Source organism: Pogona vitticeps, chromosome 1 (assembly GCF_051106095.1).
Source record: "Pogona vitticeps strain Pit_001003342236 chromosome 1, PviZW2.1, whole genome shotgun sequence".
In the NCBI taxonomy this organism is placed as follows: Eukaryota; Metazoa; Chordata; class Lepidosauria; order Squamata; family Agamidae; genus Pogona; species Pogona vitticeps.
The window spans coordinates 69,394,702-69,410,903 of NC_135783.1; the positions used below are offsets into that span (position 1 = coordinate 69,394,702).

Here is a 16,202-nt window from a genome sequence, read left to right on the forward strand (position 1 = left end):
GTGCTGGAAATTCCACTCTAGGAAGCTTCAGAGATATCTCAAATAAGAAGAATAGACATCACAGATTATTTATTTTACTCTATCCATTGCTTAGCCATAATCTTCCCAACTTGGCTTGCAGCATAAAAACAATTCTATAAACATAGGAATAAAATTGTATTAAATATAAGCAATACAAACTTTAAAAAACTAAACTTAGTTAAACCTAGCTGCAAATCTTAAAGTTTAAGATTGCTTTTACTAGGCAGGTTCCAAAAGTTCATCACACCTTAAAAACATACGTGAAAGGGACACACACATACGCATGTACAAAAACGGAGGGATTCTAGGATAATGCAGAGGAGTTTCATGCTCATAGACTGATTTGCTTCTAGGGTTTCTTTGCCCAGCTGCCAAACGTACACTTACCCAGGGTAGGAGGCAGCATAACTCTTGCACTCTCCTTGTGTACTGTTATAGTGTTACCAGGGCTCAGAGGCACAAAACATCATGACTTTTTAAGCTAGGGTGGTGCCACCTCCCATGCATCTGGCATTATGAAGTACCTTTCTTTTAAACCTGGAGATAATATATCCCCATCATGGCTTGTAACCTGCAAAGGACTTTTCCTCCAGAAATTTGTCCAATTCCTTTTTAAAGGTATCTAGGCCAGATGCCATCACCACATCTTATGGCAAGGAGTTCCACAGCCTAACATGCTGGGTCAAGAAATAGTTTCTTTTGTCTGTTCTCACTCTCCCAACACTCAATTGAAGTCCATGTCGCCTGGTTCTGGTATTGCGTGAGAGGGAAAAGAGCTTCCCTCTATCCACTTTATCCATCCCCTGCATAATTTCATATGTCTCAATCATGTCCCCCCTCGGACGGCTTTTCTCTAGACTAAAGAGCCCTAAACTCTGTAGCCTTTCCTAATAAGGGAGGTGCCCCAGCCCAGTCATCTAGTTGCTCTCTTTTCCAGTTCCACTATGTCTTTTTTGAGGTGCAGCAACCAGAACTGTACGCAGTACTCCAGGTGTGGCCTTACCAGCATTTAGTACAAGTAAATGTGCAAATGAATTACAAATAAGTGTTAAAAAATGAATTATGAGCATGATGCAACCTGTGTCCTAGCCAGAGCATAGGAAAGCTCTGAACTTCACAATCAACAAGGCTAATAGCCATGCAGTGTCTGCGGGTTATAGTTCAAAAAAGCAATTTTTCAAAGCTCCAAAGAAAGCTGTTTGCACATGAGAGCCAAGGCAGTGGGGAGATGACTGTAGGAAACCATGATTGGATTAGGTAAACTTAATTCCCTGTTAAATCAAATAGACGTAATGCGTGCCAGACTTGTCCCATAGATTTCAATAAGAATGAAAGTCAACTAACTTAAAGCACATCCCTATATATGTTTATGCTGAATTAAATCCTATTATATTTGCTTACTTCTTCATAAGTGTGATTTGGATATAACCTTAATCTGGATACCACCAAATGAAGCTCTTCATTCAGGAGGCAAGTGCCTTTTACCTTCCATAATACCAGAAAACGGGGAAACTTGTTCTAATACATGTCACTATTTTAAGCTCAAACTCTATATCACAGATTATTAGAAGAGGGTATTCCTTAAGCACAGAAAGACATCTGATATTGCAGTATGAGTTTTTCCACATATTTTGTAGTTTTCAAATGAACTTGTTTTGTCCTCTGAAGATGCCGGCCACAGAGACTGGCGAAACGTTAGGAAGAACAATCTTCAGAACACGGCCAAAGAGCCCGGAAAACCCACAACAACCATAACTTGTTTTGCTTTTTGGTTGTTGATTGAAAAGTAGACATGGGCATCATTTGCATGTGTGTTCAAGCATGGAGGGCCATCAGAATCATGTCTTAACACGATGTTAAGTTTATGCAGTGTTATGCAGTTTACACTATCTAGTCTGACTCTTGACAAATGGGTCAGAGTTGCGAATCAAGTCCCGTGTCCCCCCAGAACCCCTTGAGTCGAATCAGAGTCAAGTCACCAGTGCAGTTTGATTCAGACTCGAGAGCAAGTCGTGATTCACAAGTCCCCATTCCTGTCAAATAGTGTGGAACAATACAGTATTCAAGTAATTCCCATGCTTTTGAAACTGTCTAGAAAAGAGATCCATGGAGTTGTTCATTTGCATCAGCCTTCTCCAGCCTGGTGTCCTCCAGAGATGCTGACCTCTGTCATAGACAGCCAGCAGAACCACTGGCTGTACTTTCTGGAAATGATAGTACTTGTCATCAAGCATATTTGGAGGTTGCTAGATTGGGGGAGGCTGATTGAATGCAACATCACTGCCTTCTTACTAATTCTGCTTAGGACTGCAGCCTCAGTTGCTTTTTTGTCAGCCATCCTCTGCTTTCATGAGGTATGAAAACTGTTTTAGCAGCTCCTCCTGCTTTAGAGGGACCATTCTCAGTCAGCCAGAAGGCAGCTTCATTTTTCCTCCTCCACTTGATGTTCCTCACCTGCTTATCACTATTTCTTGAAGCAGCTGGTATTCTAGGTTTGCAGATTTATGTGGCATTTTGTGAGATAAAATAGGAGTCAAGTTTTAATCCAGTGCTCCCGTTCACCAGAAACTAGTCCCATAGCAGTTCTGTAAACAGAATGGTCAGGAGAGGGCTTAAGTACAGTAAGTACATATCACAATAAATACACACACATATATACACAAGTGTGTGTGTGTGTGTGTGTGTGTATTGATTTTTAAAAACTCTCATGCAATACCCACCACAACAAAAAATTTACAAAGATCTCAGCTATAAATAGATGCCCAATACAATACTTTCTACATTTCAAAACTTCTGGTCCCACATATGTATCTTCCTACTAGCCCTCCCTACATGCCTTCCCAGGCCGCCTAGAGTGGTCCTGAGTTGGCTAGATAGGTGGGATATAAATAAATAAATAAATAAATAAATAAATAAATAAATAAATAAATAAATAAATAAATAAATGTTGTTGTTGTTGTTGTTGTTGTTGTTGTTGTTATTCTGTCTAATTTATAAAAGAGAACACACTAATATTTTTGCACTGACCTTGATCTTTTATAAGATACTGTAAGTGGTTTATTGAGGAAGGAGGTTAGATTTGATCTCTTAGGGCTGGTTATGTACACAAAGACAGCCTCTCCTCCTAGTAAGAGTTTGATATGTAAAACTGCAGGAAGCTCTTTAGAGACTTGGGGAAAGCCTACGCGGTGATGAACTTTTCACACATCCCACTAGAGTCCTACAGTAAAATGGAACTTTTACCTGTGGGACATCTCATCTGTTCCATTGCCCTTCTGCCTCTGACAACACTGGGCTTTTTCTTTTGTTTTTTTACGAAAGGGGGAAGGGCAAACACACGCAGCAGCTGCCCTAAAAGGAAAGAGGAAGCCAGAGCAGTATGAGCATCTGCCAGTGAGCGCTTAAGTTCTGCATTCAAACCGTGATGCTTTTTCCTGCTTCTGTGACGTTGTGGGTTTCCACCTGCGTCCTTCCACTACCACCGCTCATTTAGAATGCAGCACACACAGGGCTGAAAGTCTCTCTGTTTCCCCATCTCTCCCCAGTCAATTAGTTGCAACAACAGAGCATAACGTGGGTTTTCTTTTTCAATGCAGCTTGTTGGAGGTGAAAGAACTCTGCCTGGATATTCTCTGGTAAGCTTGTAAAATGAATGTACTGTAGGGTGAAGCTTGGTGTGAGTCTGTCTTTCTGGTGCAGTAACAATATGTTATATGATGAAGCACTGACTGCCCAACTTAACTGTCTCATTAGCAGACTAAGGCTGCTCCTAGCTTTGTGTTATGCATAGAATGTAACTGCAGTAGATTTAGTTTATTTTTGCAATGTCAGGAACTGCTTGAAAATCCTAGCATATGTTACTCTTCCTTTCCTTTTTTGGGGTGGGTGGGTGGTAAGTGGATGGGTATTGAAATGTCTACAGTCACTGGCTGTTTAGTACTATAGATGATCCTTACTGTAATATACAGCACACTGTGCAAAGTACTTGAAAGGAAGGTTTTAGAGCCATCCTTTAAGCCAGCATATGTTTATGATGTGTTGTAGAAACAATACTTGTGTAGGGGACCTCTACTAGCTCACTTTTAAGATTTGAGAGTGAACATTTCCCACCCACCCCCCAAAAAAGGCAAACAGAAAGTGGGATTGCTGCTTCTGCTGTGCTTAACTCTTGTCTCTAGTAAAAGGGTTTTTTATTGTTAAAAAACCTAAAAGCAACAATGAAAGAAAAACTACTCTGTGCCTACATCATGACAAGAAAAGCTCTTGTCTTTGAAATCACAGAAATTGTTATTTGTATCCAGCCTGAGTTTACAATTGAGAAAAGAAAAGCAGCAAACAAAAAGCCTCTGGGTAGCTGTTAAAATATATGCCTCTTTACACTTAACCAGGAAAACAAGACAAATCAAACAATCAAAAATCATAAAACTTGCATCAACTAAATTCCTGATGAAGGTGCTAAGCAGCTGCAATGCAGTAAGTTGTCTCTTTTGCTCCTTTACCTAATATATTTTTCTCTGAAGACTATAATCTGTTTCAGCTATACAACTGTAAGGAATGTTCACCATGCCTTGCCTTTGTTTTATTTCACAGCCCAAAACCTTAAATATGAGTAGCATGGAGACTTTGATTGCATGCCAGTCAGAGGTAAATAACCCCACCCCCATGTTTTTATCTATTCTTCTTTATAGAGTGCAATTTAGAATGTTAGTGCCTTTGAGTTCAGTGGGACTTAACTTCTCAATAAATTTTGAGAGTTATAGTACACTTTTATCAGACCAGTTCTGATTTTACTGTTTACTTGAGCTTAATTGTCGAGAACTGAAGCATTATTATCATTATTGTTCGAATTACTGATTAAAATAAGTACATAGTAAGTTGCACATGTAGCTCTGAGCTTGTGCCTTCATCATTGCTGGATTAATCCAAGACGGGAAAAGTTACTTAGTTGGACTACAGCTCCCATGATCTCCAAGGTAGAATGGCCATAGCTTTTTCTAGTCCAAAGAAGTACGTTCTCCCATCTCTGCTACAATCATGTTGCAAGACAGAACTGTGCAGTCTGGAAAACGATATGACTCTTAGCCTCAATGCTTTTTAGCTAAAGGACCCATCCACGTCAGTGAAGCTGTTTCCAGGCATGTGAAGTCTGCAGTCCCTTTGCAGCCTTACTTGGGTCTATGGCTCGGGTCCAAAAGATCTGCTTAGGCTCACAACAGAAGATTGCACTGGTCCTGTGGAATTTTTTGACTTTCTTCCCACCTGTCCATGTAAATTGCTAACTTCCATTCCAAATGGCAAACCATTTTGCAAATTCCACTTTATTATAAAAACTGTTTTGCTGCATAGTATTTGGAAGAGAAAAAAGCTTTTTGAGGAGATTCTAAAATCCTTCAGGCTCCCAACATTCATTTCATCAAATTACTCATGCTTACAATAGCCTCACTGAAATTGGTGGGTTAAGTAAGTAGTGAATAATTTACTGGATTCATTTCAGCTAGTGTATTTTAAACCTGTCTATCTAGATCCAACCCATGTTTTGTAGGGACAGGATTAATATTTTCGGTAGAAATCATGAAGAGGTATATTGTGAAAAGTAGGATTGCGTTTATCTGTTCCAGACTTACTGTTGCCACTTTTCAATATGTTTATCTCAACTACATGCTATGTGAGATTTTCAAAAGGGATACACATTTCAAGCTTCTTAGAGGATATGCTGGTTGGACTGAGTTTTTATTGATTTCTTTCTACCTTGTTATGGTTTACTGTAGGCTGACATCAAGAGATGCCACTTATTCATGCCATGTGATGATGAAGATGGGCCATGTCACCTGTCTGGTATGTTTTCACATGGAAACCATGTCCTTTAATGAACATGAAAACTAAGAATCCTGGTCAGCCAATTTTTTTGTATTACAAGTCTCCAAATTTTTTAGCTGGCATAGCCATGCTGGATTCTGGGAATTACAGTCCAAAGGATTAACATTCCATAGCTTTGAAACAGATTGTGAAATTGGGCACTTATGCTTGTGGCATTAAACATGGCACTTTTCTCTCTCTGCTGACAATACACAGAGAATTCTACATATCTTCCAAACTACACGTACCAAGATTCTTTAGCCTCAGCTATGACATCTCAAGTAGTGCTTGAGGCCTTGAGTAGTATCAAACTAAAATTACTTTTTGAGATCCTTTCCTTTTGAGATCCTAGTCCCTCACTTGAGAATCTCAGGAAATCTCCTTTCTTCCTCAGATACAAAAAAGTTGTGAGGATAAAGTGCTAAACAGGAGACATATGTAGACTACCTTGAGCCTCTTGGAGGAAAAGTAGAATATCAAGGGAACAAGTGAACAAGCCATATAGTGCCATAGTAAACTTGTCTATGCAGACATTGAACCCATTGTTCTCAGTAAGATCTACTGCAAATTACGTGTGAATTGTATTGCAGCCTTAGTTACCTACACTTAATTTTCTGGCTTTAATAAAATGTTTATGAATTATTGTTCCACTATGGATTTTGTTCCACTATGGATTTGTGTGGGTTTTTTTAGCTATTCCTCTGTATATAATTCAGTAATCATGTATGAGTCATCCATATAATTATTTTGATGTTACTTATTGGTTACACACTCTTCTTCTCTAATGTTGTAACAGACAGCAAACAGAAAAGAAAGAAAGTAATATCTTGGCCATTTATGCTGAGACGGATAACTGCTGGATCAGAAACTCTGGGGCATCTTGAACCTGACTCGAAGCTCTCTCTGTTTGACCAGCCATTGTCACTTGTTTGCAGTCAGGAAGATAGGCTGCCCAAACCAATACAGGTAAGGAGGCACTTGCAGTAGGAAAGCTGCATGCCTTTTGTAGCAGAGGGTACTCTCTTAAGCTGTGCAAAATAATCACAACATTTCCTGGGAAAAACCTTTTCAAATTTTGATCCAGAAGGAAATAGTTTTTCCTAGCTTGTAAGGATTTAGGTTTGGACTATATATTCACCAACAAAAATCTTAAATTATATGATAAGGAAACTCTTAAGATGCACTGTATTCTTCAAAGAGTCTAGCAGGAGGGTGGGACAGAAGGTAGGAAAGCAACCAACAGCAGAAAGAACAAGTTACACTGAGACAGAAACACTGTGCATGGATAAAATCCTAATTTTCCAAATACAGTATTACAACATCATTAATTCTAATAGTTGTCTCTACTCTGTGCAGATACTTTTTTAATAGGTACTTGGCCGATCTAAAGGCAGATTGCTGCTAATAAAATACAGTACTTCCTTTTTCAGTTTTGGAGTGCACACAAATTCATCTCATTGCATAAAAGCTATATGCAACCTTAATCAAAATAGAAAGTTTTTAATCAGTGTCATTGTACAGGCAAAACTGTGCAACAATATTTCGACCTATGACTATGTTCCATTCTCTATAGAATCATAATTGAGTTGGAAGGGATCTGTAAGGCCACTGACTCCAACTCCCTGCTCAAGGCAGAAATTCAAATCAAAGTAGTTCTGACAGATGGTTGACCCATTTTCTCTTTAATGCCTCCAGCACTGGAGCATTCACCACCTCCTAATTGGTTCCATTGCCATACTGCTGTAACAGTTAAGAAGTTTCTCCTAATATTCAACTGTAATCTGGCTTCCTGTAGCTTGAACCCATTATTACATGTCTTGCACTCTAAGATGATCAAAAACCGATCCTGCCCCTCCTGTGTATGACTATCTTTTAAGTATTTTTTAAAGTGCTATCATATCTCCCCTCAGTCTTTTTTTTCTCAAGGTTAAACATGCCCAGTTTTTCAAGTCTTTCTTCATAGGGCTCAGTGTCCAGCCCCCTAATCATCCTTGTTGCCATCCCCTGAACTTGCTCCAATTTGTCTGAATCCTTCTTAAAGTGTGGTGTCCATTAATGTTTCTTGCTGAAACGGTGAATAACAGGTATTTTGTTCTCACTCATGTGCAGGATATCCTTACAATACTCTTTCTGCAAGGACCAAGTACTGAAGGAATATTCCGGAAAGCTGCCAATGAGAAGTTACGCAAGGAGCTGAAAGAAGAGTTAAACTCTGGAGGAAATGTTACCTTTGAAAATGCATCTGTACATTTGTTAGCAGTAGTTTTTAAGGTATATATATATAGTTCTCTGTCTGTGTGTCCTTGTATGCATTCTTGCTGAAGCTGCTGGTTCCTCAGGAAGGCCAAGCCTACAAGAGCAGACTGAAACAGTCACTTCACAAGGCTGAGAGGCAGCAGCAAGGTGCTGGAGGAGAGAGAGGCATGCAGTACAGCTTGCCCTGTGCCCCCTAAAATACCCGGCAACCTTCAGATGTGGTGAAGGCTTTTCCCCATCATCAATGCTGAAAAAAAGTCAAGGGCCACTCCCTGTTGACGTGGAATAGGAAGGCATGGAATTTTGTTCTTTGCCTCAAGCAGCAAATTCTCATCGGTCTGCTCTCTCTGTGCAAAAAAAGAGATAATTTTGCTTGTACTATGGCAAAATATCTTACACAAAGTAAGAGTTATTTTCTTGCAGGATTTTCTCCGAAACATTCCTCACACACTCTTGTTAACTGAGCTTTATGATGAGTGGATGACAGCGATAGAGAAGACAAACCACCATGAAAGAACTGAAGCCCTGAAAGAGTAAGTGGATCCAACTGCAGAAAATTTCTTATTGTTGCTCTCTGACACACAACACAGAGGGACACTAGTCCTAAACACTTTTACATGTCAAATGTTCCATTGATTACCCTGAAATTACTTGTGAAGTTACAATCCTTCAGTCACTTACCCTAGGAGTAAGCCTCATTGACATGAATGGGACTTGCTTCCAAGAAGACAGATACAGATTTGTGTTGGATATTGACAAGTACGGCTTGTCCAGAACTTGGAAAAGTTGTGTTTTTATGTGATTACAAATCCCAGCAACCCCTACAGCTCCCACAACCACTGGAACCTATAGTCCAAAAAATTATTTTTCCAGTCTCTGGACTTGCCACATTTCCCCTTTAATATGATACAAAATTGGTTTGAAAGCATATCTTTAGAAAGCATTGACATTAAATTCTAAGTTTAAACATGTTCATTTGTTAATTTTTTTGACAAATTTTACTGTTGAGTAAAACCAACAATGACAGTTTTACCATCACAATCATCTGAAGCATATTTATTCAGAGCTGAGTCTCAATCAATTCTGGGAGCGCTTATTACTTGGTATGAGAGTTCCATTGCCTAATTAAGCGGGCCCACATCTCCCAGGTTTGCCACAGAAACCTACGTGTATTTAGGCTGCAGACTAAGGCTACAGTCCTATCTACAGAATGGGAACATACGTATAAGCCTGCACAAAACTGGCCAACATGGCTACAGTTAACAGTCAACCAAAGCAGGAAATCGCTGTGAGCATTCCCCCTTTGAAATGTATGCTGCCGAGTAATTTTTTTCTGTCCAAGAACTTTTCTCAAGAAGGGAAATAATGCTGGAAGGGAAATGCAGCCAGCTCGTTGCCCAGTTGATTAGGCAATGAAGTTGTATTTCCTCTTTACCCCAATTCAGAGTGAAGATTTGGTATTGCTCAGTTTTGCATCACACAGTTAAATCTGAATAGCTATGCTGCATCATAATATCATCGATGTTGAAGGCCTAAAATCAACCGGAATGAAAGCTGCCTAATTCTGTGTGGTTCCTGTCCTTAGCTTTCATTCTCAAAACCAGGGGTATAGCTTCTTTGATAGCTGACAGTTAAGAATCTGTGGTGGCTGCTTTATACTTCATAATTGAACAGAAATATGTACATGCCATGGCTTCACCTGTATCAAACTATATGCATAGGGACTTCAGCTAAAGATGTGTTTCTAACTGACAGGAATAGCTTCATCATCATCCCTTCTGTGGTCCTCAGCATGAGCCCTAGAAACCTTCTCTGAAAGCCAGGGAAACCCTCTGTAGCAGATTTTTGGGTAGCACAGAAGGCAGCAGCAGGGGACGCAAAGTTCCTATGCTATCTCCACAGCATTGGATTTAAGTTACTGTATCTGGAAGTTGAGTCACAGCAACTGGACTTCGTATTAGGTTGAAACATTTCACTAATCAGCCAAATAGCTCCTTCAGTCTGAGGAGAGTTGGCAGAAGACCCCGATATATCCTCCACGTTGGTTTCACTTTCCCCTATCAGGATTCTCCTACCAACTCTCCTCAGCTTGAAGAAGCTGCTTGGATGAGTAGAGAAACGTTTAAACCTAATAAGATGTCCAGTTGCCATTACTTTTCTAAATAACCTCATCTGGATGACTGAGAATCTTCACAGATGCAATGGATTTAGGGTTTCTCTTTCTCTCTCTCTTTTAATCGATAACTTTTACTTCAGACAGTATTACACCACTTGAGGGCTTGTTGGAAAGTTTTGAGGAGGTTCAGCTGCTGTTCTGGGACTTTTAAATAGGAATCTTATCTAACCACTTTAATTAAACATCTACACATTTTGAGTAAGTCTCATCCACTACAAGTGAACATGAAGTGGAGGGGTGTTTTGTTTTGTTTTTAAAGGAAAAGTTACTGAGGATGATTCACCCCCCTCCTTTTGCTTGTTTTTACAGAGTTGCAAACAAGCTCCCAAGGCCGAATCTTCTTCTGCTCAAGCATTTGCTATGTGTTCTCCACCACATCAGTAAAAGCTCTGATGTCAACAAAATGGATTCTAGCAATCTTGCCATTTGCTTTGGGCCAACTATACTGACACCAGATTGTGACCAAAGTCTGCCCCTTGAAGTCCAGAAAGGGCTGACAGATAAGGTTAGCATAATTTTGTTTCTTGCTACTCTCACTGTGTTGTTCAAAGACAAGGCGGCCATTACTACAACACAGTGGTCAATGACATCTTTACATCTTTATCTTCAAACTAGCTTGCTGTGGCCTCATACTAGGAATAGTGAGCCGAGCTGGCTTATGATGCATAAGAACCAATGCTGTAGGCAGTTAGACTGCTACATTAATAAAGAAAGGAATATAGATCTTTAGCCTCTGTGACATTTCTCTGTGATATTCAAATAAGCTTAAATATTACACTTCTAGTTCAGTAATGGTTTGTGGATCACGATAACATCAATTAATGCTAGGAAGGAAGCAGATTCAATGGAGGGACAATAGTTTTGTAGTAGAGCAACTGCTTGGCCAAGATGCCAGGATCAATTCCCCATGCAAAAATCAAAGTACAGTGGTGCCTTCAGTTACAAACTTAATTGGTTCCGGAAGATGGTCGTAACTCAAATTGGTCGTAACTCAAAGCACCATTTCCCATAGGAATTCATTGAAATGCTATTAATCCATTTCAGCCGGGAAAAAACCCAAGGAAAAACAAAAAATACTGCAAGACCCAACTGCAGAAATGCAATTGATCCGTTTCGGGCAGGGGGGACACACCAAAAAGCAAGCAAACACTCCAAGACCCATTGGAAACGTGGGGGAAATAAAACACCAAAAAGCAAACAAAGACTGCAAGACCCATCACAGCACAGAAACATGACCCCCCCAGCCCAAACCCATGCTGCAAAACCCTGTACTCACTCAGAACAGGCATTTTAAAAAGCAGGAAGCAGTACCAGGCAGTCCAAAGCTGCCTCCGAACGTGAACACTCTAACCGTTGGGGCGAAAGCCCTACAAAGAAGCAGCCTCTTTGCCACCAACAGTTAGCAATTTGAATTCCCCACCCTTTTTTCACTGCCTTTTTTTGGTTGTAACTCGAAGCTCTGGCTGCAAGTCAAAGCAAAATTTTGCGGCCGGAGCTGGTCGTAATTTGAAATAGTCGCAAGTCAAGACGTTCATAAGTTGAGGCACCCCTGTAGGAAGTGATGGGAAAGACCTCTATCTAAGACCCTGAGAACTGCTGCGAGCTGAGCAGGCTGCACTTGGGTGGATTGACTCTGGCCTGGTAGCTTCACAAGAGTGAGCTCTGTAGTTACAAAAAAAGAGAGAGACTCTTACCTGTGGGGTAATTGTATTATATATGGTTCTTGGGCTCAGAGGGTGAGCAATTCAGGCTTTTGTTAAAAGGAAACTGTCTCTTTCCCATCAACCCAGTGAGCAGGAAGGAAGACGAAGGATGGGACAGAACAAGAGAAGAGTGGCAAGAAGAGAGGAGATAGCCACACATCTGGCCCCGGCCCTAAGCAATGTTGGCTTTGATTTTGTCTGCCATTGACATGTAGCTATTGGCAGATTGTCCCTGAAGTCCTTTACAGAAAAAAAATATATACTCTGTTCAGAGCTTGTAAAAGTTTGTGATTTTGACTATGACTTTTAGAATATCTGAGGCAACCTGGCTGCTATATTTTTCCAAGCAGTGTAACTGTATCTGAGCACTCACAGGTGATGACTATGCTTTCTGATAACAGTTTAGGTATAGAGCTCATGTATTATTGGGCAGAGAATGGGATTCATGCCCACATCTGTAAACAAACACAGCATGAGTGTTGGCTCTAAACCAGTGATTGAATCATGTAAAGATGGCCTGCTCTGTATAAACAATAGCATTAATTGTGAAACTGCCTGAGATACATGGCCAGCTAACAAAATATTCTTGATGACTTGCACAGGTGAAAATGTTGGTGGAATTCCTCATTGACAATTGTTCTGAAATATTTGGGGAAGAAATCTGTTCATTATTCTGTATTTCTGCTGATGATTCCTTGGACAAGTCAGGTAGGTAACAGTGGCATATAGTATAATCATGGGCTCTTTAACATTGTTTAGATCGGTGTCAAAGCCTTTTTCTCAGAATGTGCTAGGATTTCATTGTTAAGTGCTCTACCACTTGATTCAGTTGCACATTACTGCTAATTCTTTCGACAGGGTCTAGCTACACAGGAAGTGACTAAAGATAACTGACACACCACAAAATTAGATCATTTCCAAATGAGATCTCAGATGTTATATTTCTGCTGAAATTGCTCTCATTCCACAGTGCAGAAGCAAGAGATACATGGTGGTTGCTGTTTGATATATAAAGACAAAATAATCCTGGATAAGCATGGAATGTCATCTAAAGATGCTATATATATTAAGTAGTTCAGTTTTATCTCAGGATAGTTAACCCATGAACAGCGCTCTGTCTCTTGCTCTCTCGCTCTCTCTCTCTCTCTCTCTCTCTCTCTCTCTTTCTGAAGGGTCCACAAAATACCCTACCTTCTGACATATTTTTGCAATCAGAATAATTTTACAGTTCCTCAGAAATGAGAAACTCTGCTATGGGGTAACCAAGCTTTGATGGCTTGGAAGCAAGATTTGTGCCCCCAGCCTCTTCCATGGTTTACAGGAAAATCAAAAATAGCCTTTTTCTAGCATTCTTTTTTGAAAAATAACTGAACAAAAACTACCTGTGAAGGCACTTACAACTTTTTTCTTAACCTTCGGGCAGGAAAACCCTACGTACCTAACCAGTAAAAACTGCTGTTCCTGGAGGCATCCAGGAGCATAAAATCTCAATTTTGAGCTAATTTTTATGTGCATTTCTTATGTTTTCTTTCTCCTCTAGAAATGATGTCTGCAAACCAGCAACATGACTCTGCCTATGGGAGTACAGACTTTGATGGAGAATGTAATTCCAGTGATTCTCAGCCTAATGATCTGCCACAAGCCAATGAACCAGCCAGCAAACCAAGTGATACAGAGTTATACTTGCAACGACGACTAGCCCAGACTCCTTCTGTTTCCTCATTGACCCGATTCAAACAATCAATAAGCAAACTGGATAGAAGGTTCTCTGAACCAGACATGTTTTCTTCTAAAGGCCCTCAGGAAGGCTGTACGAGGAGCCAGAAGCTAAACAATAGTGAGGACAATGTCATTCAGCAGGAGGAACTGGCATTGAAATGTCAAGGACCAACAGCGCCAATGATGAGGGAGTCCTATCTTTCAGGCCTCTATAGGAACAAAAAGCCACCACAACTATCAATAAAAGCTGACTTGCGCTCAGAATTGTCAAGTGGCTCTTTGCCAAGGACATCTTCCAACAGCTCACTTGACAGCACCTCCTCAATCTCAGACAGTTCTGTTTTCACCAGCTCGCCACTAACATCACCTTCGGCCATCCAGAAAAATGCCATAACGCGGCCACAGTCCTTTTCCACCAAGACTTCAAAGGAAAGTGACACATCCAGCAGAGAGCTCAAAAAACATTCAATGTCCTTTTCAGTAGCAACTTGCAAAAAGGTGCTAACAAAAATGCAAAGTTGCAGTGTGAGTGGCTTTCCAGGGGACAGTTTCAAAAATGACCCTGTGAAAGAGAGACATCTTTCCTGCCAGATTATTCATGCCACTGGGGCTGGTCAGTGCAAGACACAGTTGTCCACAGGGTGTCAACAGAGGCCTCGTTTCCTGTCAGCTGATGAGGTGTTTCGACTTGTGGATCAAAAGACTCCCAGGAAGCCCCCATCCTATGAAGAGGCCACCAAAAACTGCTTAGCTGCTAGACTGCCTTCCTACAGTAGCTTAGCAGATCAAAATTTGAGACCCAGCATGCTGCCTCTCAACCATAAGCCCCATTTTCCAAGGCACAAAAAGGAAGGCCCTTTTCATGGGAAGCCTCCTGAGATCATTGGCTCTAAGGACAAACTGCCACCTGTTGATGTTGTAATTGGAATACATTCCAGGGCTAATCTGCCTCTCACCCCTCAAGTCTACCGTCTCAGGACCATGTCTGGGTCTTATCAAAAGAACAAACACGAATACTTGGTGCGGAGATGCAGTCAGCCAGCTTTTGACCACATACAGTGTGCTAAAGAATCCTATGTTTGACTGGATCTTTCCCATTTATGCCCAAATGTGTATGGTACAATTGGCATGAAAGCGTATCTTTGGACACATATGGCTGCTTCTAACATAAACTAATTTGTTTATATTTAATACAAAGAAAAGCACAAAGGAATATGATTGTTTTTCTGCAAGTGTGCAAATCTTGTACATAATGTATATATTTGTGCTCATCAATGCCTGTGAATTTTAAAGGCACATTTTTAAAGTCAAGCAAAAGAACTAGCACTTTTATCTATATTGCTTTTAGCAAAGTCATACATCGTATGAGTCATTATTTTCCAAGTCTACACGGGCAAGCTAAAGACATTACAGGAATGTTATAGGTACTCTAATAAAGAAGTCTTTTCTAAGCTAGCACCTTCCAGATGTGTTGAGTTACAATCCTCATTGTCCTCAGCCTGAATAGGAGTGTTGGCTGGGGATGATGGATAATATAGTCTAGTCTAAGACGCCTGAAGGATACCAGGTGGGGGAAATTTGCTGTAGTCTATCTTAATCCTAGAACAAAGTAAAATTATTTTTACATGTCTAGTGATACTGCTTTGTCTGGTTTTACATTACTCAAACTACCATGGTTTTTACTGCTTCCTTTTCTGATGCTATTTCCAACTGAAATAAACCTCAATTGTACAAAATTGTTTCTGCCAAAAATGTAGGATCCTCTTTCTGAGTCTTTGTTACCCTTAAATGTCCCAGTAGATAAATATTGTCTGTTTCATATATCAGTGTACACTAAACAACTATATACTTGTATATATGTGCAAGGATTATGATACTTAAATAAGAACATACCTTCCTTTTTTCTTTGGGCTGACTTTTCTTCTAGTCCAGGGTCCTATGTCTTAAAAATAGCCTGCAAGATGCTTCTCACAACTCACAAAGAGAACATACAGAGAAAGCCAGTGTCTGTTACTTTCCTCTTTAATTTGTAGCAAGTTCAGAGGTATCAGAAGATGTCTACATAAAGAAGGCATAGCGTAACGCCCCAGGAGTGTTTATGTGATCTATTATAAACCCACTTTTCTCAAAATCACATTGAAAATAACAAAGTTGTGTGCTACCATTAAAACTAAGATATTTCTTCCAGCATCAACAATAATACATTTGTTCATTTTAATGTTGCCATCTTATTATTTTATTCCACCCACTAACATGACTATTACCTGGAAATTAAAATTAATGGTTGTTGTTTTTATGTGCTATCAAGTCACCTCTTATTTATGGCAGACTTATGAATTAGGGACATCCTGTCATTAACAGTTCTCTGGTGTTGCAAGTTAAAACATTAATGCTACTTCCCAGTGAATATGTCAATGCTGGAAATGCTACCTTTTTGGACCAAACACCTTGGAATATCTCAGCCTGCTGAG

The 16,202-nt window shown here is 40.1% G+C and overlaps 1 protein-coding gene across 3 annotated transcripts; it reads left to right on the forward strand.

The window, feature by feature from the left end:
- Window positions 1–787: 787 nt before the first annotated feature.
- On the forward strand, window positions 788–15,467 carry TAGAP (T cell activation RhoGTPase activating protein). Of its 3 annotated transcripts, XM_020809392.3 has the most exons (10): window positions 788–3,656; window positions 4,410–4,494; window positions 4,612–4,665; window positions 5,790–5,856; window positions 6,674–6,843; window positions 7,987–8,148; window positions 8,557–8,666; window positions 10,619–10,814; window positions 12,615–12,720; window positions 13,553–15,467. In XM_020809392.3, exons 2-10 carry the CDS (start codon window positions 4,468–4,470, stop codon window positions 14,812–14,814), a joined length of 2,154 nt encoding a protein of 717 aa, XP_020665051.3. In that variant the 5' UTR covers window positions 788–3,656; window positions 4,410–4,467; the 3' UTR covers window positions 14,815–15,467. The 3 variants fall into 3 exon arrangements, with proteins under 3 accessions (XP_020665051.3, XP_020665070.1, XP_020665060.3); XM_020809411.3 differs by lacking the exon at window positions 12,615–12,720 and having other exon boundaries at window positions 13,553–13,645; XM_020809401.3 differs by lacking the exons at window positions 4,410–4,494; window positions 4,612–4,665.
- Window positions 15,468–16,202: the final 735 nt, after the last annotated feature.